At 46.2% G+C, this 27,620-nt stretch overlaps 1 protein-coding gene across 1 annotated transcript in view; it reads left to right on the top strand.

The window, feature by feature from the left end:
• LOC121623706 (cadherin-6-like) overlaps positions 1 to 27,620 on the top strand; it is a 51,726-nt gene that overhangs the window by 7,042 nt on the left and 17,064 nt on the right. The window contains exons 2-4 of the mRNA XM_041961101.1: positions 13,086 to 13,462; positions 22,163 to 22,457; positions 24,826 to 24,945. Of these exons, the coding sequence (XP_041817035.1) occupies positions 13,226 to 13,462; positions 22,163 to 22,457; positions 24,826 to 24,945 (652 nt within the window). The 5' untranslated portion in view covers positions 13,086 to 13,225. The remainder of the gene's footprint in view (positions 1 to 13,085; positions 13,463 to 22,162; positions 22,458 to 24,825; positions 24,946 to 27,620) is intronic.

Raw genomic sequence — 27,620 nt, 5'->3', positions numbered from 1 at the left:
GATTCAATTAATCATAGCCTTAATTCAATCCGATGGTCGGGCCTCCCAGCTGTAAGCCTCTAAGTGGGTTTTAAGAGAGCTGGAGTCTGCTGGTGTACGGTGCTCCATGCAGGATCTGAAGGGCTGGCTGCCTGGCAGGGATTTAGTGACACTCCAGAGGTCAAGGGTCAGACTCGAAGAGGTGGGCAGAGTGGTTCCTCAGGTCTGGTGTACAATGGAGTGAATGTGCGAACACAAAAACCTAAGCACACATTGGTGCATTTGAGCAAAAAAAAAAAAAGTGGACCCGTGCGTGCGTTCGACTAACCACCCATCAGCCTCCACCACAAACACGAGGAAGCAAGTGTGTGTGTGAGTGTGTGAGTGTGTGAGTGTGTGTGTGCGGACACACACAGAATACAATGTCAGAACTCGACCTACAGTAGCAGAGGCAGACACTTGTGAAATGCAGTGTGGATCTCCTCAGTCTCATAAATAATGGACGTTGGTGAAGCATCTGTCAACTTTTCTGTCAACCCTGTTCCAGATGGGAGTCAGACAGGCCAGGTCGGAGCAGCGTGTTACATACACATAACAAACCTCCATCCAGTGTGCCTCATGCACCCGCGCCCTGTTTACATCAGCACACTGACACCCGTGCTCACCTACACGCCTCAACCTATCGGCTGATTTATTGGGTCCTGCACTCGGCTCCCTCGACCGTTTTGTCTCGGACCTGCTCGCCGCACACGCGGACACAAATTTAATCATTGCAAAAAAAGAGTGCAACCTCCCCCTGGTGCAATAAATAAAAGTAAAAAAAAAAAAACATATTCGGCTCTCTATTTGGATACACACATATTTTGCATCAGTAGCACCTCCTCACTCGGTGGTGGGGGGATGGTGAACGCACACCTCCAGTGCCCTGCGTGTTTTGTTGACTTAAATATGGCACCGCTCATTTAACATTAAACACTCGCTGTGAGTTCCTCCCCAACATAGCCGCAGAGCCGTGCACTCACTAAGTCATACTTCCTTGACATCTGGCTCGGAGAAATCGGGGCGTGTTGTCCACGGGCACGAGGCCAGGAAGGAGGGGGGCGGCGAGCAAAGCGAACGAGCGAGCCCAGGGTTTTTTGTGCGCTGGAGCAAGTTTCTGCATGGGGCTCGCTTTCTGCCTTGCCTCCCTTCCCCTCGCTGGCAGCCAGGTTGTAGGATGAGTGGGTCGGGTGCTGCCGGGTGGCGGTTACTGTACGGTTGCTTTATGGACTAAAGCGCCGTCTTCCCGGCCTTGTCGTAATAGAGGATTCAGCTCATAAAGCAGCATCATGATTTGCAATAAGCAGAGTTAGGGGAGAGTAATGAAGGTGTAAATCAACTGAGCCATTCTTTTTTTTCCCCCTTCTTCTTCTTTTAATCTGACATTGGCAGTCTCGCTGCCTCTCTCTCCTTTCTGTTCTGCCCGCTCCCTCCTCCTCTGCTTCTTCCCCCTTCCTCTCTCCCTTTGCAGTAATGGAAAGCCTGGCACGCCGTAATAAAGCAGAGTGAGCAGCAGTATTAGTAAACAGTCTCGGCAATCATTCAGCCAAGTCCGACTCCTTTATTTTGTGTGTGTGCGCGAGGTATTTCATACCCCCATACGGCATTAGGGTTGTGGGCGTGGGGGCTAATGAATGAGGATGGAATGAGGAGTATTTAATTCCAGTCTTGGAGGGGGAGAGGCAGGGACTATTTGTTGGGCCTCCTCATAAGAACGCCTTTGTTTTCGTTTTTTTTTCCACAGAGGTTCTCAACAAAAAGCCCTCTTTTTTCAATGGCGGCGATGGGAAAGTGAATGCAAATTTGCTGCAGACAAGCTCTGCAAAGAGGAACAGGACCACACAGCCGTCAGGCGGGACACCGGGGGGCTCGCCTCTCTCGCTGCCCTTTTCTTAAATAAAGACGTCATCAGAATTTTGAAATGGAGCAGTAAGCTGGATTGGAAGCAGTCATCAAAAGAGAGGGTCCAATACTCCTGAGTTGAAATGCCTGGCCGGGAATCATGTTAAAATTTCCATTCCTCGCTCCAAATCGATCGTATGGGTCCCTGCTCTCCAATATCCATGGTCACCTTTGCTATAAAGTAGGGTATTACTTCTTTAATGCAGTGGGGTTTCATTCTGTGACCAGTGAGGAGAGGAAGGAAAAGAAATGTATCTGCTGACCTCAAACACAAAGAAATGATGGCTGAGGATAATGAAAGAGAGTGGCCTGAATTTCCAACACACGTATATATATACATACAGTATATCGGTTTGCCAGTTCATGAGCAAGATTAGTTGCTTGAAGTCCGCCCGTGACATTGGCTTGAATTATTTTCCTCGTCTGCCTGTTTAACTCCAGGTAGCCTCCGTGGACACGTTAATGCAGTATTGATTGTTTATCTGGAATAACACCATGCTGTTGGCGTGCTGGTAGCGACAGGGGAGGGAGAGGGAGGGGGGCACAGCAGAGGGAGAGGGGACAGAGGGGAGGGTGCCGCGGGTGGTACGCTGGTGATAGATAACACACTATACCCTCTTTTGACTGGTGGCTGCCGATTGTGAATCTGGGGGTAAAACGAGGTGGCTGAACATATCCTATCTGGCAATAGTCCAGGTGTGAAATGGGAAATAGAAACTGGGGTGAAAACGTCAGAGCAATGTGGCCGCCGCTCGATAAGGCTGTCTCCTGTCTCCGAATAATTCAATCTCCAGCTCCGACCATCCTGGTAACTTCCCGGTGCCAACGCCGCCGTCCACCCGCTCTCTGCCCCTGGGCCCGGAGCCCATATGGTCAGCTACAGTGTCTCTCCGTGACCTATGGCCGGGCCTGTTGTTCAGCCAACCCCCCCGGGGAGCTTGGTAATTACAAATAAGCTGGAAGTCACACCAGCCACGAGAAAAGGTGAGTGTGATTAAAGATGTGTGTACAGCAAAGTTCAAGGGGTGCTCCAATGGCGTGCCAGCATATTGAATCGTGTGTCTTGGCAGAGCTCGGGAATCAAATGCTAACTCGGATCAATCAGGCGTCTTTGTTCATTAGAGTCGTCCGTTCCCAGGAGTGGCAATAAAAAAAAGAAATAAAAAAACAGCCCATCGCAGCGCTCATTTCAGTGATGAGGCCGCTGTCCCTCAGGGATAACTAGCCGAGGTAAATAAACATGAGTCACAGTTAAGGTCAGAGGAGATCATGGCCGTCTGTTGTTCATCTCAGAGGACGCCCGAATCCCTTTTGACGTGATTGGATTGAGAACAGCGCAGGAAGACCCTTCTTTTTTGCAGCAATGCAGCAGGATCCATTCAGAACGCACCACAGCGAATACCCTCCCTTCATTCTTGAGGAGTATTACTAACGAAAAAATGCATTTATACAAGGCATTTCAATTCAGATGCTATCACAAATTGTGTGGCTTATTCTTGAATGGTATTCATACAATTCATATTATTTTCATTTGTTTTTTTGTTTTTTTTTTATCCCAAGGCTGCACAGATACCCTGGCACAAGTCCTGCCTGTGACAAATGGCTTTCTTAACACTCCAATGCCTCAGTGGGCTTAGCTGGGTGCTGTTTGAGAGAATTTTGTCCAATTTAAGAACAGTCAAAAGTCGAAGTATCAGTGCACGTCCCTAGCTTTTGACTGTGTGTGAAGCCTCCGCTATTAATAATGTAAAAACAGGTGCTCCTAACTGTCGCTGTTATTTTATGGTGGGCTTTTAGGAAAGGTCATTACTCTTAGTCGAGGGGGAAACACATTTTCTCCGCGCAGCCTTTTATTAGTGCCATATTTTAGGTGTGCGATGTCTTTGCTTTAGCTCCATGTATTATTTAGTGTTGTGTGACAATTGTGTTTGCAGCTTTCTTGCCGCTGACCCGCTGTTACAGTCGATATGCGTCTGAATGGAAATGTGCTTCCACGTCGTTCCCTCTCATGTAATTGTCGCAACGGGGGGGGGCGCCGAGATAAACGTGCGAACACAACTCCTTCACTGATTTTCAATTCACTGCGCCAAGTTTGACCTTTACGTCGTCCAATCAATGCATCTGCTTCCAGAGACGCACTAGTCATTTAAAAGCAGCGGCTGCGGCGCGATCCACTCGTCTCGCAGGGCGGTGTTATTAAGAGGTGAACAACATTATTGATATAGAAATAGCAGCTTTTAATTACCAGATTTGATGTGAGCATTATTCCCACATTGATGCCGCTCTGGCCTTTTGCTCCAGACTGTGCGGGGCTAAATGTACAGAAAACAGACTCTTGTGCTTGACTGCACATGGCGCACACAAACACTTGGGAAGCAAACGCTGATTTGCATAGAGACGGAGGCTCCCATAACCGCCAGTGTATTACCACAAAGGCCACAGTGGGGAAAGCAGGAAGCCGGCAGACCCCTCCATTGAGCCTCCTCCATCCTCCCATCCCTCCCCCCTCCGCCTTTGTCTGTCCCTCAGAAGGGAGCTGTGTTAGACCACACGGCCGCTGGTGACAAAACATGTGCTCCGGTGAACACGCAGGAAAGCAAACAAGCCGGCATGTATCATCTGCTAACGTGTCACCAGATGAATGCTATTAAGCTATTATTCCTTTGCTCTTTATGCGAGAGGACGTCTTGTGCCCATTTGCTCAGCCGTCGAGCAAGAATGACCACATCTGTTTGCCACCAGGGTGCGAGCCGTTATTAATCTTCGCGAGAGGACATTTAGCGAAATCAAACCTCCATTTATTAGCCCCTAGCGCGGGATTGGAGAACTGGTGAGGGGAGATAATGACTTTAAGCTCCCATTTAGTCAATTAATTCTGAGAAGTGGGATCAGAAACTGCTCGCTAAAAAGTGAGAGTCTCTGTTGTTTATGATGACACAGTTCAGAACCATATTTCAGGGCTGAAAGTCATTATTTGGCACTGGAGCTGATGCTGCCCTAATACACTAAGAGAATGTGGAGTGTCTTCAGAGGGGAGGGGGCCCTTTAAAATAATGCGCAGAGAGGGTCAGAGATGGTAAACACAGCCGTAAACACTGGTGCAAGTTCATAGAAGCTCATCTTTGGTTTTGTCAAAGCGGGGAGAACAGGGAGAAAGAAAAGGGAGCGAGCTGAGAGACGGAGCAGTGTGTGGAGAGCTGGCAACCCACAATTTAGTCCAGACTGTGGAGACGTAAAATCAAGTGCACTAGAGGAAGGGTTACTTCAGGAGCCCTCTGCGGGCTCTAAACTGGGCCACTCCGGCGACGGTTGTGAGAGCTTTCGGACTGAGTGATGCGAGCTCTGCTGATTGATGGCATGGTGGAAATAAGTAGAAAACAGGGAAAATAGGGGGCTCTCATTGACTTGGCCCAGATTGTATGATTTATATGGGTTATTTGGTATGCATTTGGGCAGCGAGGCAAGGTAATGTGTTTGCAGTGAGCTCTGGAGCGGTGCACTGGGATGAATGCTGTGGGCACACCCCTGCCTCTGACAGGGATAGTATGAGCTAATTTGTTTGGATTACTGTCATTCAGTCAAAGGCACAGTCTCATATCGCTGTCATGTATGATCAGGAAGCTGATTAGCCGCATAGTCCACAAATTGAAGGTTTCATAACAAAAGCCTTATGTGTTCTTTTTGTTGCTGTTGCCTGAAGTTTTTTTTCTTAATATTTCATCAGATATGTTTGTCATTTGCAGATATGTCAACATCCAAACTCTCTCTCTCTCAATCAAAATAGTGAAAACAAAAGATGTAGTTTGGTGACGTGGTGAAGCGGCATGGGATCATGCAGAGTTGTCTTCACTGTTAAACAGCCACCTTTGCCAATGAAAATCTATTGGGCCGATTTCCTTCCACAATCTCTGACGTATCAGCTGCTTTTTCCCTGGAAATTATAGCAAGTACAGCTAGTGAAGAGGACCAAATGAAAGGCACCGTTATCTTGAATGAAAATACAGATTTCTCTGGGTTTGAACACAAGCATTTGGGAAGTACACACCTTCACAAACTATATAATGTAGGTCTACTTGTTTTTAGACTTGGGGTTAGGGGTTAAGGCATAAATGTTACATATATCTTTCAATTATACTGTTAAGTATGAGATGTTGGTAGCACATCTTGGAGTCAAACTTAATGTGCTATTTAGAAGCAGGAAGGGGACTTAGAGAGCCGTTAACTAAATCTTGGTGCTGTTCCAGTGTTGTAGGTTGAATCCTAATTTCGACTAGAGGACTTTGGTGTTTTGCAGCGCTGCGCTGACATTAAGTCAGGAGTTTCAGTTCAGCTTTGCATTCCAATTTCACTGGGGATTTTCGGCTGTTTATTTGGCAGCGTTTTATGATGATGATTTTGCCCTCCTCAATCCGTGGACATTTTGTATTTTCCTTTGTGGTAATATCCCCCATCTGTCTGAAATCTCCTTTTAGCGATCAATTTCCTTGCCTTAATCTGCAAGGCGTGCGCGTCTGTATGTCAGATTGGAGTGGGGTGAAGCTATTTTCGAGACAATGCGACAGTGTGTCTAGACGGTGTTTCTCAGCTAAACAAAAGATCAATATATATTGACAGGGTTCCAGGGGATTTTTTTTTTTTCTGTTTGGTCACATCTGTACCCATTTTGCTGCAAGGACGACGGACACAAGGCCTGTTTTTGTACATTTGGAGAGCAAAAGTTCACCCAGCTACCCAGTTTTTGATAATTTGCCAGTGGGAACACGGTTGTGAGCCACTAACCCACATGGGCAATAAGACAAATGGAGAGCCCCAGATTTGGGTTGAACATGCGGTTTCGCGATTCACGCTTGGGATTTAGGTGTAAATTTCTCCAGCGACCAGCATAACATGGATTGCGGATGACATATCTTAACAAACTGAGTCTGAGATGAAGCGGGGGAGGAAGAGGGAGCGGGGAGGCCAAAGGGAGCAGGGATGCTGGAACAACCTGCAGCTGACACCTCCACACATTAGCAGCCTTTAAGGGCCTCCTCTGTGGATTGTAACATGACCATGTTACCTGTGGCACCAGTGCCCAACCCTCTTCTTCTACCCCCTCGCCCCTCCCTCCCTCACCCGCTCTGCTCTCCCTTGCTTGTCGCCCCGGCTGACATTCTCCTCTCTCACTTTTAATTGCACCCTCGGGGCTCTTTCTGGGTTGCTGTGGAAGTCTTCAGCTCAACGGGCGCGATAGGGTGCTTTGCCGTGTCGCTCATATCCCTCGTTAGGGGAAAAAAAAAACAGGAGGAGAAGGTGGGAGAGGTAGAAGGAGGTAAGAAGGAAAGAAGAGGACTTCTAAGAGGTCACTCCCGAGTCTAGATTAGGCTAAAATGCCATCCCGGCCCATTGTGTGCAACAGCACGTGGGCACTGGAAAGGCCATTAGCTGGCCAGATCCAATATGTATTGACGAACGCATTTGTGTGACTCTCTGTGTCCCTGTCTCTATCCACATGGCCCTGTGTTCGATAAAACCAATAGATACATTTAATAGCTAATTGTTCTGATTCAAAATGTTATCCCGGGCAATTCTTTGAGCGTAGAATCACAGGGAATTCGAAAATTGGCAGCAGACACATTAATCTTGCTTACCCAGCACCCAACACAATGCACGAGTCTTATTGCTGTATGGCGACGCCACACAATCTGTGACAGGCAATTTAAAGCAATTTACTTTTTTCATTTTTTCATCAAGCATTTTTTTTTTTTAATGCAATTAAATGGCACATGATACGAAGCGAAGAAGGGGCAGGCGAGAGAGCGAGACAAAGAGAGAGTGAGGGTGTGTGTGTGAGCAGGGAGAAAATAAAGGCAGCCTTGTGCTTGTTGTAAACACTGCCTCTTAACTGGGAGAATATAATTATGGTGTCATGTTCTATTACACACCTTCATTATGACGATGGTGCTCCCTGAGAAAGCGAACAGGGAAAGACGAGACCTGTGGCTCTTTCTCAAAAATCACCTACAGCGACTGGCGTTCAGGGAAGATGGCTGTGAACAAGAACACGCTCATTCTGTCTCTGGCACTTTCTCAGTCGCGGGTGCACAGTCTTGCTCCAGTTTGTATTTCTTTTATGGGGAAATTCAGGGTTATTACAGCTCCGGTTTGTAGTTTTGGTGCTTCCAAGTCATTTCCAAGTTAATTGCTGGGATTTGGGAACACAATTGTCACCTCGCTGCAATGAAGTCCTCAAGAACCATAAAGAGAAACAGAATTCAATCATTTGCAAACAAACTGTGTTAACCGTTTGTATCACATGTCCACAAGGTGGCGATCCTCGCTCCATCCTCGCTGGTAAACAACTGAGCCTTTCGAGGATGCTCCAATCATGATGCGATCACCTGTCACCAGTGAACCTGTTTACCTGTGGAATGTTCCAAACAGGTGTTTTTGGAGCGTTCCACTGTCTTTTGTCGGCCCTGTACAAACTTGTTTGAAACCTTGTTGCTGTCATCAAATATTTACAAAAATCATCCGTGATATCTGATGGATGTTTGCAAAGGGTCCTTCCTGTTTGATTCGGCTAAACTGAAGGTGAGTTTACCAGCCAACCGATTGCTCGCGTCCCTCGACCTGTGAGACTTAGTGACTTTGCCGCATTGTCATCACTTAAACTCAGTGACCGACTTTAAGTGAAGGCCAGTGCTAATATTAACATCTAAGTTGTAAGGAATCAGAAATTCCCCTCCTCCATCTTTCTCTCAACTCCATTCTCGTACAGTTCAAATGTAAGGAGGCAGGCATTTTGTCGTAGCCACTGGGCTACATGTGGCACCATAGCATTCCTAACCTGCTGTGACATTTTTTTGACATAGCAAAATAAAGCTTTAGCTGACTTACTCCTGGTCGTGGTCCCTTGTCAAGAGAATTATCAGGGCAGGGAGCTGTACAATATGGCTTCCAGGGTATGACAAATGTGGTCAAGGGGCGAGCTCTCCTTAGGGACAGTGGAGCCCTCCATACAGTGAAAGCATTAGCTTTCCACAGTGACATTATGAAGAAATCTATTGAAAAGGCCGGCTTCCTAGTGCTGGGGGACTCGAGGTAGAAAGCTTCATGAGTCCACCCCAGAGACCGACTGGTATTTCCAACTACGCCGAAGCCTACAGCAAATCAATAGCTCAAAGTCCCACATGCTCCTCACCAGCGTCAATTAAGTAAATTCATAAAGTCGAGTGCGTAAACTGTGGCAAAGCAAGTCGGGGGAGGGAAATAAAAAGGGAAATACTGGATGGAGGGGGAGAGAAAGCGGGGAAAAATCATCCAGTCTTCTTGCAAATTTGGATAGGAAACAGCTTCTACCATGAGAGTTGCGGCTTAGAGAAATGACTGTAGAGAGGGGTGGTCTGAGAGAATATTTCTCTTTGGGCATTATTAAGAAGGCTGACAGTCCATCTCACTTTCACCTGCCTCCATCAGCACACGCACTGTTGACCCGGGAGTCTACCCCCCCCCCCCTCCCCCAGCTCGTGCTGAGCCAGGCAGAGGACACATGCAAAGTGACTGGCTTTCAGCGAAAAGCCCAGCGATAATGCATATCAGCTCCGGCCTATGCAAGCAAAGTAGGCAGAGGCAGGGTGGGGGGATGGGGATGAGATGTGGGGGCAAGAGGGGGAGGGTGGATGTGAGTTGAAGGGTGGTGGAGTGCTATAAACTGCAACGCATGAGGGAAAAGAGAAAGAGGGGACCTAACCCCGAGCTTCAGCCGCTTGCAATTTGCCTCATAAGGGGAAAGCAGGGCATGCCTTGGCTGCCTCTGGAAGACAGGTAGCGTAATGGATGGGCCAGTCTCCCAGCCTGACTGCTGACGCTGCTCTGACAGGACGTTTCTACCTCTCCTTCACTCCCCCTCTCTCCCCGTTTGCCCCCTCGTGTTGTCACGGTAACTACATCTGATATCAGAAACTTTCAGCAGGCGTCCTCTGAAATGCTGAAAGTCCACTTGGATGTTTCGTCCAGAGGCCGTAAACAAACACCTGGGCTGGGACTTTTGTTTCAAGAGTGAAGGCAGTTTGACGGCGGCTAGTTTGCCATCAGCCAGCGCGCCGCAATGTCAAGGCAGCACCTATTCTGTTGTGTGACGCTTGTACTTTTTTGACAAGCTGTCGATAATTCAATGCACTTTAGTCGCTGAATTTATATTTGCTGAAAGAAAACTAACCAGAAACTCTTTTGATAATCAATTTAAAAAATAAATAAAATATACATTTTCTTCTTCAGCTTGTCAAATGCAAGAATTTGCTGTTTTTCTCTGCTTTATAGTTACAAACTGGATATTTTTGGGTTCTGCAGCTCTCAAAACAATCTAATGCCAACTAGCAAGTGAACAAGCTAGCATGCTAATCGGTAACTGTCTTATTTTTGGTGTTTTTTTCTTCCTTTTAGAGCTTAATACAGCATTTTGTCTGCTTCTTTTATTCCCTCTCTCTCTCTTCTTCCCCGTCCAAAGCATTTTGAAGCTACTGTTTTGAAACCCGCTGTGCACAATAGATAAAGTTTGCTTTCTTGCTTGTTAGCTAGCTGTTCTGCAGCCTGCTATGTGACTCCCGTCTTTTCACCGGGCATGTGAGGACGTAAACTGTGGCAAAGCAAGGCACGCCGCAGCACTGTTGACGGGAAACGGTTCACGGTCGACGCCAGTTTTCTTCATGATGTTGGAATCTGTGTCCTCGGTGCACTTTGGGACGGGCTTGCAGGAGAGAAAGTAAACAAGATAGTAGAACCGTCTTTATGAGCCGGCGGAGAGACGGAGCAAAATAGCTGAAAACACACAACTGTATCAAACTCTTTGTTGTTTTTGAACCAAATCTTTCTTCGCCGCAAACAGCTTGACAGAGCGGCACAGAAGTGAAATATGCTGCTACTGTATTTTGTTTATCGAGCCAACAAAGACACCCAGCCGACATCAAAACCCCTGTACAAAAGTTGCTGTAAAGCTGTCCCCGTCGCCGCGGTAAGACATCTGTTTGTGTAGAGCTCGGCGGTTGTTCCGTGACATTCCTTGACGGTTTTTCTTTATTTCTGCGGTATCGGATTTTCAGATGCTAAACTTAGCGCTGGTATCCAAGACAAATTTGCGGTGGCGTGGCAGCGGCGCTGCCTCCTCCCCCCCTTCGCCGACACCTTTCCTCTCGCCCCTCGTCTCTCGCTCCATTTCCCTCACTCCCTTCAGTCTGTCTGGCTCCACTTCTGCATGCAGGTCAGGGTACTTAATTCACGTCCAGAGACATGGTTTTCTCATTCCCCAGCACACTGTGCGAGGGAAGCCGACCAGACCTGCCATACAGCGGGCTGGGCCGCGCCCTCCGGTACCCCCCCGGTGCCTCTGCTCCCTCCGCCTTCCTTCTGAGAACGTGTGATACGGAGGAACGTTGCAGACACTCCCCAACGGACCCGCTGATAACCCTCCCACCAAACCCCAGCTGAGGAACGCTGGCGGCCTGGATATCGCCCAGCCGGGGAGGAATAATGAGAACAAAAGCAGAATACATGGTCTGCTTTTCTCTTCCTACCTCCTCCTCGTCCACCTCCGTCCCGCGCTGCTCCTCTTGTTCCGTTTCCTTCTCACATTCGCCAGCGCATTCTGTGTTGGCCTTTGGAGGATAGCTGACAGAGAAAGAGGAAAGAGGATGGGTGGGAGCAACGATTGAGAGGCAGAGTGCCATTGCTCACATCAAGGCCCTTCTCTGTGGTTTGCAAACAGTCATTTTGTTCAGTATCTTTACACTGATCTTAAGGTAATAAACTGGGGTTGACATTGCCCAGGGTCTCCATTGGCATTCTGCTGGGTCTGATAACAAAGTGTGCCGAAGCAGATTGTTTAAAAAGATAGAACGGGCCGCTCCACACAGAGCCTTGCACTCTATTAGATGTTGATTCAGGGGCTTAATGCAGATAAAGTAGCTCTACACATGCTGTACAAGATGTAAGCCTATACATTGATGTGTAATATTTCTAATCTGATATTTATCGGGTTAGGCAGCACTCGGCCTGCCAATCAATCAGATGACTGACAGTCGACATGCAGTATGTGTGTGCACATGAATGTATATCGGGGATTGTGTGGATGTGCGTGCACGGCAGCAGAGAAGTCAATCAGATTTCAAGTCTGCTCTCCAGACTGCACGTACCAACATCCATGAATCATCTCAGCACTGTACGGGAAGTCGGTTTATGGTCAAAACGTCTGATGTTTGTAACACGAACAAAAAAAAAGCAAAAGCTGTAAATAAGACACACAGACCTGAGGCAAAAGCTGTGTTAATGAAAATAAGACGTAAGAAATCAGAGAGCTGGAAGCAAGGATGTTTTTAATGAATAATTTGTGCGGTTGCTCTTGTATTTTGGCATCATCTTCACAACGCGTCCTCACACCTCAACAACAGAACAGCCATTGTTTGCCAATGAGTCCCAGAACGACAGAACGTGACGGTTAGAGAGCGCCAGCAGGAGGTCACGTGGTTATCGCTGTGGATGCTCGCAGTTTGCTTATGTTACGGCACCAAAACTACTTGGTTCGGTTTAAGAAACAGTGGTTTGAGTTAAAATAGTTAGCTACTTAAGTATGTTTCTGTAAGATGCTTTCACAGCCGACCCGTACGGATGTTTTTTGGAGGGGACGGTTTGCATTTTCACTCAGTGCAGCCTGTATCAAGTGATTGCTGTACATTAGGGGTCGCCTCACGTCGCTCACTGAAACAAGTTTTAGCAGGAAACCACCTGCAGTACGTATGGATCCCTAACCCTAACCCTCTCACAGCTGTTATCAGTTATCATTTTCATGCCTTGTTCACAGCCATGTTTTGTGCTCATGTGTTACTCATTTTGGTTTTTATTCAGCTTTTTAAGTTGTTATGATTTCAGACTTTTTGGCTGTAACTTCACGGATCTTCTCTAGATCTCTATTGATTTAGAAAACTCTCGAAGAACATATTTTGAAAGAAATCTGAAGAAGTCTTGCGTCTTTTCACTCCCTATCGGCGCCTCTTCTGGACTCATTTCTAAAAGTAGCGCGTCTCAATTGGTCCTGACCACAGGTTATGAAGCAAAACGAGAGCTTGTGCGGTAACAAATTGCTGCCTCCCCTCCCAATATTGACACTCTGTTTTTCTGTGTAAATGTTCCAGGTGCTGTTTGCCGCCCCATGTGAGTCCGAGGAGCCTTTTCTGCTTCAGTAGATTACAGCATGAGGACTGATCCAGCACTCTGACCAAGAACGACTGGACACTGAGGAGGGGGGAAGACAGACGGTTGTGGTGGTGTGGCCATGGATAGAAGGAAAGTTTGCGTATTGATGGTGATGTGGGCCATGGCCTACCTCAGCTCTCCAGGGTACGGGCTCAGGGCCCTGCGAAGGACTACAGGGGGTCGGAGGGGGTCCACAGGGCTGATAGGACAGGACGCCAACGGAGTGCCGCTCCGGCGCTCCAAACGAGGCTGGATGTGGAACCAGTTCTTTTTGCTGGAGGAGTACACCGGGACAGACATGCAGTATGTCGGAAAGGTAGTTAAAGGACATCCTCTCTCTGTTTTTTCCTTTCGTCAGACACACTGAGGACCACACCGCCACATCTGCAGCACACACTTACAGGCCACAGCTGCTCCTCATGGCGGCGGTGAACACGCACACATTCACATACAGGCTCTGTTAAACCCCACCCCCGTGTGGTCAGATTATAGCAGATGCGTGAGATGATTTCAGATTAGCTCATCTGATCTGAAACCAGATTCGTACACTAGAACCACTCATAGACACCTGGATAGTATTGCTATAATCTATTTTTATTCAGGCCATGTTCCTGCAGAGCTGCTTTAGACCGAACTTAACATTTGAGAACTTGCTTATAAAAATGTTTCTCATATTTCTCAGATGTTTGTTTCCCAAAGCGTCTTCCCTGTCGGCAGCAGGAATTAATTTGTGTTTTAATTTCTATCTCCTTTAACTAACATTGTTTGAGTAGAAATGTTTCTATTTATAACCTATAAACCGAAACGGTAAATAAATCGTGACTTTCAGCTCGGCTCTCGAGAGAGAGACGTGAGCCCGTCTGAAATTTCATCGGGATTTCAACCCTTTGGGTGTGGCTGCAGTTTGTTCGGGATGAATAAAGGAGGTGCAGCCCCCGTGGAAAAGAGAGAGGAAGCCCAGAGATACTGGCTCCGCCGTTCAGCTGATGAGTGATCTTTAGGAAGTGAAGACGCCACAACTTCCATCTCACACATTATAACTTTAAACTCGAAAAGCTGTCCTTGGCCTCAGTGCATCGAATCCGCAGCCTCCAGCCTCCTGGAGTCTCTGCTCACTGTTTACTCTTTGTTCACTCCGCTGGGATTGGTTTTTTTTTTTTTTTTAAAGTTTCCACGACACCGTCTAAACAACAAAACTTGAACTTTTTACAAGCCGACATTTGAAAAGTTGCTATTTCAGTTCGTTCATTCGCTCATTATGGGCTGTCTGGTCAATACATATTTATAAAGGCAGTTTTTAAAAAAAAAAAATCCTCCCTGTCCGTCAATCCAAATGAATGCAAACTTCACCAGATATTGCTTTATTTGCATATTTAAAGTCACACACACAAAAAAATCAGAATTTGTGATAGAATATTTTTGGAAAGTTTAGTTTCTAAAATAGCACTGAAAGGGGAAAAACCAAACCACCTGCAGTGGATTTTCTCTGCAGTGTCGCGTAATGGCTTTCTAGATACCGTAATTATCCTCTATTAATCTCTACACTCAAAGGAAAAAGATCTGCTCGTGACGAGGTGCTTCAGAATGAGTAACATCCTGTATACGAATGCATCAGTCTGTCTCTGAGAATACGGGAATCATCCCATCACGAGACAGCAGACGTGACATGATGCTCTGATCGGCTAATGCTCACGTATCGGACTTCCATCCATCCATCCATCCTCGGGCTTTGTTTGCTGTTGGCTGTCCAATATATTTTGTGCTTACTGTCAGCTCCGTGGCCGCTTGCGCCGCGTCCATTCCGCTCACATCAAGCCGTCCGAAAGCAGCTGTCTCGCCCCGCAGTAAAATATGACTTCCTCCGAAGGTATTATTTGTTCAACAAAATGAAAACACAGTGTCGACCTAGATAACATTGGGGGATGTACAAGAGGACGGGCCAAATAATGCTTGCTTTACATGCAGCGGAGTGGAAGTCAAGATATCAGTCTCCTCTCCCAACCTACTGTAATTGAGGAGATTGTGAAGCATCGTCGCAAGGTCAGGACGACTGAGGAGGAAGAAAGGCTGTTTTGTGCGAGGAGTTGAATGGGGCCGGCGCTTTGCATTCCTATCGTGTGTCCGCGGAGGATAGAGTCATCCAACCAAATGAGATTCTGCAACATACGTCCTCCCCGAGTGAGGGTTGACTTTCAGCCCCGGTCTAAAAGGATTACAACACTCGCGGCGGGCGCGAGGCGAGCAAATACGAGAAAGAGGCAAAAAGTTGAAAAGAACAACAAAAAAAAAACAGAGTGAATGAAGATCAAAAGAAAGCGGCGAGCACCATCAAACCACTTTGTCTTCAGAGAGTGGTGATTGATGTGCCGCTCGTCCTCTTAGCTTGTAAAAGGGCTAATAGCAAAAGAAGAATGGATTATCTGAGTGTGGCGTACACTTAGAGGGCCAAAGGCTGCGGCCTAAGAGCCCGTCTCCTGAAGGCGCCATTCCGGGATCAACCCTCGAGCGCCGCACTTAATCATGACTCCGAGCGCTTGTTGTTTCCCACAAGCACATGCAGCTGAGCGCTCTTCCTCGTTGCCAGCTCACTAGCCGGTTGTCACATAGGATTGCGGTACGTAGATCTTATCTGATTGCAATTACTGTTTGCTAATTGCTCGATAAAGTGCAACAGATGAATGAGCTCCTAAAAGGAATGAATAGCTTTTGAGTCGAACAAATGGCTCAACGTGGAGAACAACCATCTGTGTCCTCAGGTGGAGGCCATGCTCTCACAGCAGAGAGGGTCTGAAGTCGCAGAAAAACTCAGAAAAACACAAAAGCGAGGGCTTTTGTCATTGCGAGTGACATCATAGCAGCTAGAGAACACAGCATGGAACAAAACCACTTTTGTTTGTGGTGAAGAAATGAATTGGAAATAACACAATGGCAGGTTATTATGAACAAGGGAGCAGTTCTTGACACACAGTAAAAGATAGAATGATGAAACTGCACTTGAATTACAACATCCCGTCTCCAGTTATTTGGTAAACTCAATCTCCCCCCGGTTGATTTTTTCTTTTCTTTTCTTTTTACGGCGGCGGCTTTGTCGAGTTGTGAAACGCTAACAAATGAAACTTTAATCTTTCCTGAACAAGCATAACAAAAGCAGTTGGAACAGGAAGGAATTAACAGAGGCGATCGAGATGAGGGGGGCGGGGGGGGGCAGACTCTGGCAGTGTCTTGTCGGGGAGCTGGTTGGCTCCTAATCTTGCTAATCTTGCTGTATTGGCCAATGATTTTTTTTTTCTCCTGCAGGAGGGGAATTGCACACTGCCTCTCATTAGCAGGCGAGCTGCATTCGGGCCTCAGAGGGCCGGGGCTGTCACTGGGGGAAGAGAATGTTTGTTTATTTCATTATTTCTTACTTTACCAAAGGGCACATATCCACTGAAAATGGTTAATGGCCTGTGGTTTAGGAGTGTTTGTGCTGTACTATCATATCTCATAAAGTATTTACAGCCCCTGATAGGCCCCAGTAGTTCTGGGCCCGGTGGGTAGACTCCTCAACACAGTCCCTAGCAAGTAAGCAATGTTGTCTGTATGTGAACAAAGACATCGTGGCGTGCATGCAAACACGCATGCCTGCAACGCTGGCTCCTGGGCTGCAAATCAGAGGAAAGAAGAAAAGGCGAATGAGCGCAGACATGATGCGCTTCCCAGTCCTGTATGACTCAGCGGTTGAGGCGACCTGGGGGGAGGACTCGAGCGTCTTATGGCAGCAGAGTGGAAAGGTGCAGGGATTTGTGTGTTTGTTTGCAGGGGGTAGATTTTTGGTCCCTGCTCATGCTCCCCCATTACCAGCTGCTCACCTTGGCAAAGAGGCAAGGAGTTTGCAATATGGCACAGGCCCGGCTGTGCCCGCGCCATGGCAACCCCTGCGGTCTCCAGCGGCGACCTGGTGCACACATTGGCAGTGTTTGTTGATTAGGCGATAAGTTCCCGCTTGTGCGCTGGGAGGGGGGAGTGACTTCAATTACGCTCCTCTCCTTTCGCAGCGGTGGAAAGGGTGTGATGGGGTCGTGCAGCGACGAGGCCCGGCAAACATCTGTCTGACAACATCGCAGGGGCGAAGCGATGTCTGAGCGAGATACGCCAACATTACCGCAGCACCTTGCAATTGTTTCTGTGCTATCACCTGCCCACTGCTGTGTCTAACACCCGCTGGTTCGGTCAGGGTGGGATTAATTGATTTGCTATCATCAAACACTCAGGCCTTTTCTCTTCAATCAAGAAGTCGGCCAAGTTTTATTCAAATGAATGGAAAGCAGATATGACAGCAAGGCAGGGCTGTAGCCGGGATTTCACTCCAAATTCATCTTTTTGACCAAAAAAGTTTCAGATTATTATAAATTATTTCATATTTAGTAAGTTATAGAACTGCATTTTTTGGAAGATGTTATCATCATCCAGAATCTCAGTGTTATTAAGACATATATTCCCATTTTGAGCTGAAAAAACGAGTTTTTCTTGAAAACGAAAGCCAAAATCCTATTTTGCATGACCAATGTTTGTCCCTCTTTCCTGTAGAAATCAAGAAATTTTCTCAAAAATTTTCCAAAAATTTGTGTCTGCATTAAAGAAAAAGTGAAAGGATAATGCAGGTTGTTGCACTGTAGTCAAGAAGAATTAAACTTGCTGTTAGAAAATGCTGATATATAATAAAGCCAGTTGATTTTTACTAGAAACAGCTTCAAACACTCCAACTAAACTAGCAGTTTTTACATGTTTTTAAGAGAACAATAAATATAGGGCCTCATTTTTTTTGCAGTGTAAGACAGCAAATCTAAAATAAATATCAGAATCAGCCTTAAAAAGACAGCATGCACAGTTTGTGTGTAATTGTGCAAAATAAAGAAATATTTGTGTTGTTAAAAATCCCCCAAATTCCCAGAAACATCACAGAGGACACATGACTTCGGTGTCCTCGGTCGTAGCTGCAGCCCTGCAGCAAAGTGAACACCAACTGCTAAGAATTGCCTGTAATTAAAATATAACATGCTGGAAATTATGCACAGGACACAAAACATAAGATGTCAGACGTCCACAAGAGAGAAATATATGTTAAATGACATTTCACCTTTCAGTCTCTGCAGCTCTGACCGCATACATGAAGTTCACACATCAATAGACATTTGAGTAGGCTATTTTTGTGCACAGTCTGAGGCTACCATCTGGCTACATAGAAGGCAGCCAGTTCTCGACAGGCCAGGACACAAGGCCTTAAAGGCTAACTGGCTAATTGCCCTAAGCAGCCCATTCCCACTGCCATCTTTTTGGCCTAACTCGAGCGGAGCACAAATGGCGTCCAGATCGAGTCTGCACTAACATTTGCTGCACTTGAAGCTGATTAATTTCACAAACAAAGACGGCTCGCTTCTAAGTTCTCACGCACAGATGTCTGATGAGTACCACTTCACTTCTCAGCCCACTTCAAACTGCAAGATGAAGCACGTAGGAATGGAAATAAATATCTTCTACTGTGAAAAAATGCCAACCATTGGAAATATTATGGTATCACTTCGAAGAGATGGCTAATTGAGTGGAAGGCTTTCAAATATATAGCATGTCATTGATGATATAATGGTTAAAGTAAATATAATAGCATAATGGTTTGTTTCACAGCTGATTCACCGCAACAACATTTTCTCTGCTCATTTTTGTCTGTAATTGGGTCCTTGAACATTTATTTTCTTTAAGCACGTCAGATTATTTCAACCTGTTTCCAATGCAAATCAACTCGTTTCAAGTATTCTCTGAAATCAACTTTCATTTTTCTTGATTTGAGTGCAGCAACTTGTTCTTTTTTTTCATTCAACATACAGACGCTCACTTTTAGAATATTATTGAGTCACTTTCTGATGCAAACACTTTGAAATAATTTGCCACTCCAATGACAGGCTGTTTTTTTCCGTTTTAAAGGAGGAATAGTTTAAGATTTTGGGAAATGTGATCACTTGCTTTCATGTTGAGAGCGAGATGAGATGTTTTTATGACGCTCTCACATCAGTATGCTAACAATGAAGCTACCACCAGCTGCTGGTTAGCTTAGGCTAGCTAAAAGAGTGGAATCAGTTAGCTTGCATCTTTCCAAAGGTCACAACATCTGGCTACCAGCACCTCTAAAGCTCATGACTTCACACATTCTATCAATTTTGTTTCATCCATACAGAAATGCCCAAAACAACTACTTTATGCTAAGCTAAGCTAACAGCTGCTGGCTGTGGCCTTAACTGAACTGGACAGGAAAACATGCACATTTCACCGAATGTCAAACTGTTCCTTTAAAGGTCCAGAGTTTAGGATTTAGTGGGTTCTATTGGTGAAACTAATGTGCATAATAGCGTAGTCATTCGTGCACCTTGCATCATGCATCCTCGTGTTTTTAGAATGAGCCGCCATGTTTCTACAGCAGCCCAGAACGGACACACCAAACACTTCTCCTGCATGCATGGAAAGGGAGGCTGAGGTGAGGGGTCGCGCTTCACTGATAGATGCCACTAAATCCTACACGCTGCTCCTTTAAGAAAACAACGATTTTTGGCCTCTATTATAGACACAACGATTTTCAAAATGGAGATTTTTTTTTGCTCCGTTCCAGAAGCCCCGGTGTTAATGGATATAGCGTCATGCGCTCTGCCTTTTTTACGATTTGGTACCGTAGGAGGGCAGAGGAGAAAAGGCTAGTTATTGATGTTGCAGAGCTTCTTGGTGACCATACTGACTGCACATGTGGCTTTCTTTTCTCCCCCTGTGACAGTTTAATTGTATTTTCGATATAAATTGATCAAAGGGCCATTGTGAATGCACGTTGGGCTGCCACATTGATTTCCGGGAGAGGTTTTTTTTTCCCCTCTTAATTTGAGTAGAAGGGCAGCAGTAAATTCTGCTCTCCAGCAAGGTGGGCAACTGGGAGGGACGGGGTCACTGCAGCAGGCACCGGAGCTCGATACTCCGAGCTGCCTTGTAATATCCTTCAGGAGAGCGAGGGGGAACTCTTGAAAACCACAAGATCTCTCTGTTTCCATAGAAATGACAGTCGACACAGCATATGTCACACTGTCTATCTCACATCTCAGCCGGAGAGGACTCAACGGTTATTAACTGAATTGTCGTGCCGGCAGAGATAGGCAGCTTGATAGACAATCATAGAAAAGGACATTGCGGCTATAACAGCGGGAGAAAGATAATAATGTTGAAGTGGATTGTTTTCAGCCAACTGAGTCTCTATTTGGAAGAACATACTGTAAAGCAGAACAGAAAACAAATAAAATTCTGCAGGATGTTCTTCTGGCTTGGTTAGACTGAGAGAATAAAAAAAACAAAACAACAACAACCACAAAAAAAAAGTGTTTTGACCAGAATTCAAGTGGGTTAATGAAACAGGGCTCCGTTCGAGATCCTAATCCGACGACGCTAAAATTCTGCAACACACTCGACTGGCTCGGTTAGACAGACAGAGAAAGGAATGAAAACAGTCATTTTTACCAGCGTTCAAGCAGGCGAACAAAATAGTGTTAAAGATGCTAATCCACAAAGCTGTTCGCCTCACATGTGCCAGCTTCGCCCCGATAAAACAGCATGAATTAGTAAAGCTTCCGAGCACCTGGGATGAAAAGCTTTTTAATATATGATGAGAAGGGAGACTTTGCAATGTGCTCCCACGTGACCCAGCTGCAACGCACAATATCCCCCCTCAGTCTGTCCACCGGCAGAGCCAAGAACGCTTGTAGACACAACAGCAACTCGCGCTCGAAGGAAAATATGCATTCAGACTGTCGAAATCAAACACGCCGGCTCACTTCGGTTAACAAGGTGTCAATAGCAGACCTCAGAGCTATGTCCCGCCGCCGCTTATGTGGTAAACACTCGCACGCGTTAGCCTCGGTTTGTGCTTTGCAAACGTGTGCCCTCCTTTTGCCCTTTACCTCCCCCTGCAATTATTACCATGTCCTCGGTTATTAAAGAGGGGAAAGGGAAGTAGGCAGGGAAGCAGTGGGAGGGGAACGACTGGACAAGCTTTTGATGAGTTCTCTGAGATAAATATGTTGGGGGGGATTTGGTGGCGGAATTAAAATGTCAGCGCATGCTAAGCTGCTGTTCATGCAGAAAAAAATTAAACAGGAGATAGAGAGGGAGAGAGCAAATAATAATGAGAAGCTCTGCGGACAAGTGGACTCTGGTGGTCCTCTGGCATGTCGCTCATGTTGCTGATCCATCGGGGATTGGCAGGCGGCGGGCGCTACCACGCTGATGCCTCGCAGGCTCCGATCCACCGGCGTTCGGTTTTACAGTTTTACAGCACTGTGAAAATGCAAGCTCGATGACAACCTGTATGTAACAACGGCAGCAAACGCAACAATTCAAACGCTCCTCTTGGCAGGATGTGAATTTCACAGGGACGAGGTGAAGCCACGGATGTGTGCCGTCGTAACGCGATGACAGTTTACTAAAGATGATATGAATCTGTTAAATAACACCGAGCGCACTTATCAAAGCTGTCGGCGTTTCTTCGCCAAGGCCCAGGATGGTCAGATCACTGATATGTGCACAGTGTATCAGAAATACTTAAGTGGAGAGCTGTGATTCTCCTTTGAAATGTGATGTCGTTGACATGTTGTTGCACTTCTCAGAGATCACCTGTCAATCACACGGTGCAGCCAGCACTGTGATGCTCCTCTTTTTTTTTTAAACTTTATGCAGATGATGTTTGTGTTCACGATGGCGGTTTCTGCTCATGCTAACAAGGAGATATTTCCCTGCAAAGAGCCGGCCGACACATGGTGTTCATGCGAGAGCAGATTAAGCAAATGTGAAAGCTTTCATGGACCGGAGTTTGAATCGGTGTTGTGCTTTAGCAATTAGCAACAGAGAGCGACAAAGTGGAAATGTATTAATGCAAATGCTGCGAACTGTAGGTTGAAATTGTTTTGGCACCGCAGGGATCCGCATTTCCTTTTTTTTTGCTTTGCCGCAGCTTCACTCAGACTCGGATCGAGGAGACGGGAGCGTGAGGTACGTCCTCACGGGGGAGGGAGCGGGGACCCTCTTCAAGATAGACGAGAAGTCAGGGGACATCCACGCCACCAAGAGGCTGGACAGGGAGGAGAAGGCCTACTACATCCTCCACGCCAAAGCCGTCAACCGCTTCACCAACGAGGCGCTGGAGGGTCAGTCCGAGTTCATCATCAAGATCCACGACATCAACGACAACGAGCCGCGATTCACCAAGGACCTGTACATGGCCAGAGTCCCTGAAATGTCCGACATCGGTAAGCTCCGCTCTAAATATTCCTCATAATGTCAGTGTGTGAGCTCTGCACCACCACCACCACCACCACCCGTAACTGCATCTTGCTATTGTTAACTAGCTTGCTGTTAGCTGTGGCGTCACGTAGCCGACAGCGCCTCTGGTTTGTGGTGGACCTGAAAATCCATTTTTCCCACACATGGATGGAAAAACTGTGGACGCCAACTTTAAATTTAGAACATTTTCACTCTTTAGTTTCTGTCGAATCCACAGCGAGATATTGAAAAAAGAACAACAAAACATTAATCTTTTTAAAGCGTTGAATTAATCCCAACATCCTTACTGACTAGACCCCCGTTACCACACAGCCCATCCCCCGCCCCAGAGATGCTAACATATAGATAACAACTAACAGATCAGCGAATAAATAAACAAGAGGAAGAACAGAAAAATAAAGAAATAACAACTAAGCTAGTTTTCTGAGTGTGTAGAGCGGCAGAGAGAACCGCTTTAGTGTGTAAAACCATATTTATTGATCATGAAACAGACAATAATTGAGTGTTTACACAAATTAAGGTGTGTGTGTGTGTGTGTGTGTGTGTGTGTGAGGAGCTGGATTAAAAGGCTTATGATTCAAATCGGATAGAGACGTTATAAAATGCCAGTCTTACTGGATCAATGGGACTTTATCAATCATAATAATGATGCAGACTCACCAAAGAGGGCCCGACTAATTAATTGAGAGACTAGGAGTTGTTTTATGACCGGAGAATAAACAAGGGACAGCAGTGGTGCAGATAATCTTTTAAATACAGTATTGTATCTTATTAAAACAGTATTTAATTTAATTACCAGCATTGTCAGCTGTGTCATCACAGTGAATAATTGCGGATTGCATTTCTGCAGTGCCAGTTTCGAAGCTTTTCTCTTATTATCATTTCCTCCTGTCGTTCTGCACCAAATTAAACTTTAATTCAGCGTGCACTTTGGCTCCAGCGCCGCGTCTTAAAGTACACACCGGCCTCATGAATATAGATAAACAATATAAAAAGGCTCCTAATCAATACTTGCATGAAAACATGGAGCGAACTCTGTGTTCCGGGACTGAGGGACAGCGGTCCTGCAGCCCAGACATGTGACAGAGTTGTCACTCGGTTCAGCAACCCCAGGAGAGAGGCCGGCGCTTATCTAAGGGCAGCACGGGTGCCCATGGCAACAACCGAGGTGTGATGTCACCGCTTGGCAGAGCATGTGTTCACGAGTGACTGCGTCGAGACGCTGGCCCTTTAAATGTGACATACACTTTGAGTTTTATTATAGTCTCACGGCTCTGACATTCGTCTCTCGGACTCTCGGGCGGGGACGACTTTGACGCGCCCCTTCTTTGACAACTGAATGATTGCAGTCGGGGTAATTTACTCCCCCCTGCACAAAAACTGTGATTATTCCTGACTTGTTTGTCAGAAAATTCTTCTCTCAAAAGCTTAAAGTCGGCGATGAGATGGCTGATGTGGATCAGTGATATTTTTCTAAAAGCTGCCATGTCAGAAAAGCCTCTTTGAGTCTAATTCCCTAGTTAAAGGTATTAGCGATCAAGGTTCGGTGAACTTGCTCAGGAATCTTCCCCAACTGTCACTTACACCAAATCAGACAGCCGTGGTCTTTCTCCCTCTCTGCTTTTTGGTCCCCCAATTTTTTCTCCGCCACATCCTTCATCCATACAGATCGCATCGATTTTAAAGGAGGGAAACTCTGCTCTCACCCCTTACAGATCGTAACTGACATCAAATTAGAGAAGTTTCATGGGGTCGTTATCCCATTGTATTGCACAATTCTATATTTATACCACTTTGCCATTAAATATTTCTACTCAATTAATTTTCTTCTGCATGTAATGAGGCAACACTTGGCCCCGCAAGGCGCCATTTGGGAGGTAGCACTTGGCTAACCGTTTCCCTTTGTTCTACTGAAATAGGACTTCAGCCTCTCTGGAAGAGAAAATGGATCACAGTTGTTCGCCTGCTATCAGATATTTGGCTTCTTAGACACTCCAGATCTGTGGATGCACTAATAGGCTTCTTGGGGTTTGCAAAGAGCCGCTATCGCTGCTGCTTGTATGCTTTGAGAGATATACTTAGAAAAATACATTAGGACTTATCGATTACCCGCGAAAATCAATCATGTATAAGGGTAAAGTGGCCGAGGAGTAAAGATCAGTTTGGGTAATGCGAAGGGACAGAAATGATCAGTCACATTCTGCATGAGCATGATTAGAAGAGGATCCGACACCTCATCAGAAGGTGCATCAGCTTAACCAATTATCCAGCAGGCAATTTTCAGCGGTATTGAAGAGTTGATCTAAATCATTGTCATGAATCTTCCTCCCTCAGGCACCTCCGTGATTCAGGTGACGGCCACGGACGCGGACGACGCCACGTACGGGAACAGCGCCAGGGTGGTGTACAGCATCCTGGAGGGCCAGCCGTACTTCTCTGTGGACCCCGAGACTGGTCAGTGACGCCTCACATGCAAAATCCGCCCGCAAATGCTCGCCACGCAGTCGGCGTTCAGCTGTTGTTGCCGTCCTTTGGTGTTTTTTCATTTCAAGTGTAGACAAAAAAGCTCTTATTAAGTCCGTCCTGTCAGTGAGCAGTGGGAACATTTCGGCCTGTTTTCTGACATCAGCTTGCTTCAAGAAGACGACTGCACTTTTTAAAAGCCACAGCATGACGCTGTGTTCATGAAAACTGGGACTTTGGGGCTTCTCACAGAGGAGCGCACTGCGAGAAAATCTTCCACTCAAAACCTGAGTGCTAAAAACCTTATTTTCTTAAAAAGAAGTAGAAAAATGTGCCACTACACTAACACTAACCAATAGAAACCAGATTTTTTTCAAGGACTTTCCAGAAATAATTGCCTGTTTCTTGAGGAAACAAGCGTTGCTTAAGACAAATTGATTTTCATTGGAATCAACTTCAAATTGTCTCATTTTATTTTAAAGTTTTATTCAGAAAATTAGACTTGGAGGAGATGTTTGCAGCGTTGAGGTCTCTTCTGCTCAGCAGTACTGAAATTTAACAGTGGAAATTTATCTAAAACATGAAAAGTGAACATCGCGCCTTTGTGTTTTGTCCTTGAGGATGAAAAGACGTCTTTGCCGACACATTATTTAGCGAAGTTTAGCACTCGTGCGAGGGAAGATCCATCCTGGAAAAGGCCTCAGTGGACCAGCATGCACTGCAGCCGTGAAGGATGCTGCTTTTTGCACAACTCTCCACTCTTTCTTATCCTCCTGCCCAACGATGCTAATGGCGTTACGCTCTCCACCTACGTGCGAAACCCACATATGAATGCAACAAGTTTGCACCCCGCGTCTGGCAAACATAACAAATCACTAACCGAAGCAGGCATACAAGACGAGCCGCAGCAGGAAAGAAAATTAAAACAATTTATGACAGAATAACTCCAGGAATGCTGCGACTTTAACCAACAATACCAACCACGCCCGCCTCCTCTCGCAGGCTGGCGGGCGAGGGGGATTTAAAGCAGAGAGAGTGGCAGATCACCAACCCCAAAAATCTCGCCGCTTGCTAGTTTTAATCATTAATGTGCGCTTTGGAACACATCCCGCTCGTGTCTTTTTTGCTTAAACAAAAGGGAAACGACAAAAAAAAAGAAGAAGCCATTTGCAGATTAGCGGAGGGATTAACGGTAATATGGTTTATCCCACATGTGGTATGTAAGCTGACATCCCCTCTTACACAAAGACATGCCTGGACATCACATTATAAGCAGGATTTGTTTCCCGTCTCCTCCTCTGTGTGCATGTATTGTCGCCATTAGGCGGGAACAAAGGTAGACGTAAAGGCGGCCATACGTTCGCTTCCCCTCCCGCCTGAACGACGGCTGCTGCCTCCAGAGCGCGTCGCCGTCTGTGCGACGCACTCCACTTGGTTAGGAGGGGAAATAAAGGATTTGCATTGTGCCTGCGTTTCTTTTCTCCACGTTACGAAGAAAAGAGCAAGTCCTTTTGAGCAGCGCAGGCCGGTCTGATCTGAGCGATGCGCCGCGTCAGCCTCTCCCCCTTCGTTATTGTTTGATATGCCGTGAATCATCTATTCAGACTGAAAGTGATGAAGTTTGTCAAAGCAGTTTATTTAGGGTGAAACGGATTTTTTTTTTCATCTTCCGCTCGTCGCCCGACGACGCTTCAGATTCAAACGTGCGGCAGCAGACGGGATTTAAGACCGGCTCTGATGGGAGACGGCACGCACCTTTTGAATGCGCTGCCAATTACCGCCTCACACAGTCTCTGTCCTGACTCCAAGCCGCAGATCTGACGCGTCGCAGCGGAGAAGTAAGCAACCGCACGGCACTTGAAAGGCTGAACGTTAGCGGAGTCTTAATTCCAAAGGGGTGAGGATGAATGAAGGCGAATGCATTTGGAGGCGAATGCTGCACTTGGAAAATTAAAGGACGGCGCTGTGGTTTTGGTAGATTGGCCCTTTGGTCCTCTTACCGGGTAAATCATGAGAACACAGACACCAAAATGTGCTCCTGGGTGGCCGCTGAGCTCCGTGCCGCTGCGCATACTGAGCGAGAGGGCTGACCTTTCGGTAATAAAGTGTTCTTAGTGGTTTAATTCTCTGGCCTGTAGATGTTCAGCTCTAAAAAAAAAAGAAATATCATTAATTCAATACAGCTGATGCAGACTGGCTTATTTTTAGAACTATTTCAGGTGAGCACAGTGGTCTTTAGATATACGCAGTCCACCCGAGGAAACAGTCCATTAGTTTTATGTCGGGTTGATTTTACGACGGCTGCGCAGACTTCTGTAGCTCTAAAGATGACTTACTGTTGAGCGTTCGAGCTGTGCAGACTTTTTATTGACTCTGTTCATACTGTACATATCATTCACTCAGTCCGTGCACTCAGTGCATCTTCTGATGACTTCCTTTAATTGGGTCGTCATTTAGTGTAAAATATTGAAAATAAATGTTCGTTTTAGTTTCCCAGAGTCCGAGGTGACGTCTCCAAATGTCTCTTTTAGTCCGACGAACAGCCTGAAACCCAAAGATATTCAGTTTACGACATATAAAACAGAGAAAATCAGCAAATGTTCTCAGCTGAGAAGCTCTGACTCTGCCCTTTGGGTCACTTTTGCTTCTAATAAATGATTAAAATC

Source organism: Chelmon rostratus, chromosome 20 (assembly GCF_017976325.1).
Source record: "Chelmon rostratus isolate fCheRos1 chromosome 20, fCheRos1.pri, whole genome shotgun sequence".
In the NCBI taxonomy this organism is placed as follows: domain Eukaryota; kingdom Metazoa; phylum Chordata; class Actinopteri; order Chaetodontiformes; family Chaetodontidae; genus Chelmon; species Chelmon rostratus.
This window is presented reverse-complemented; position numbering and strand designations above follow the sequence as displayed.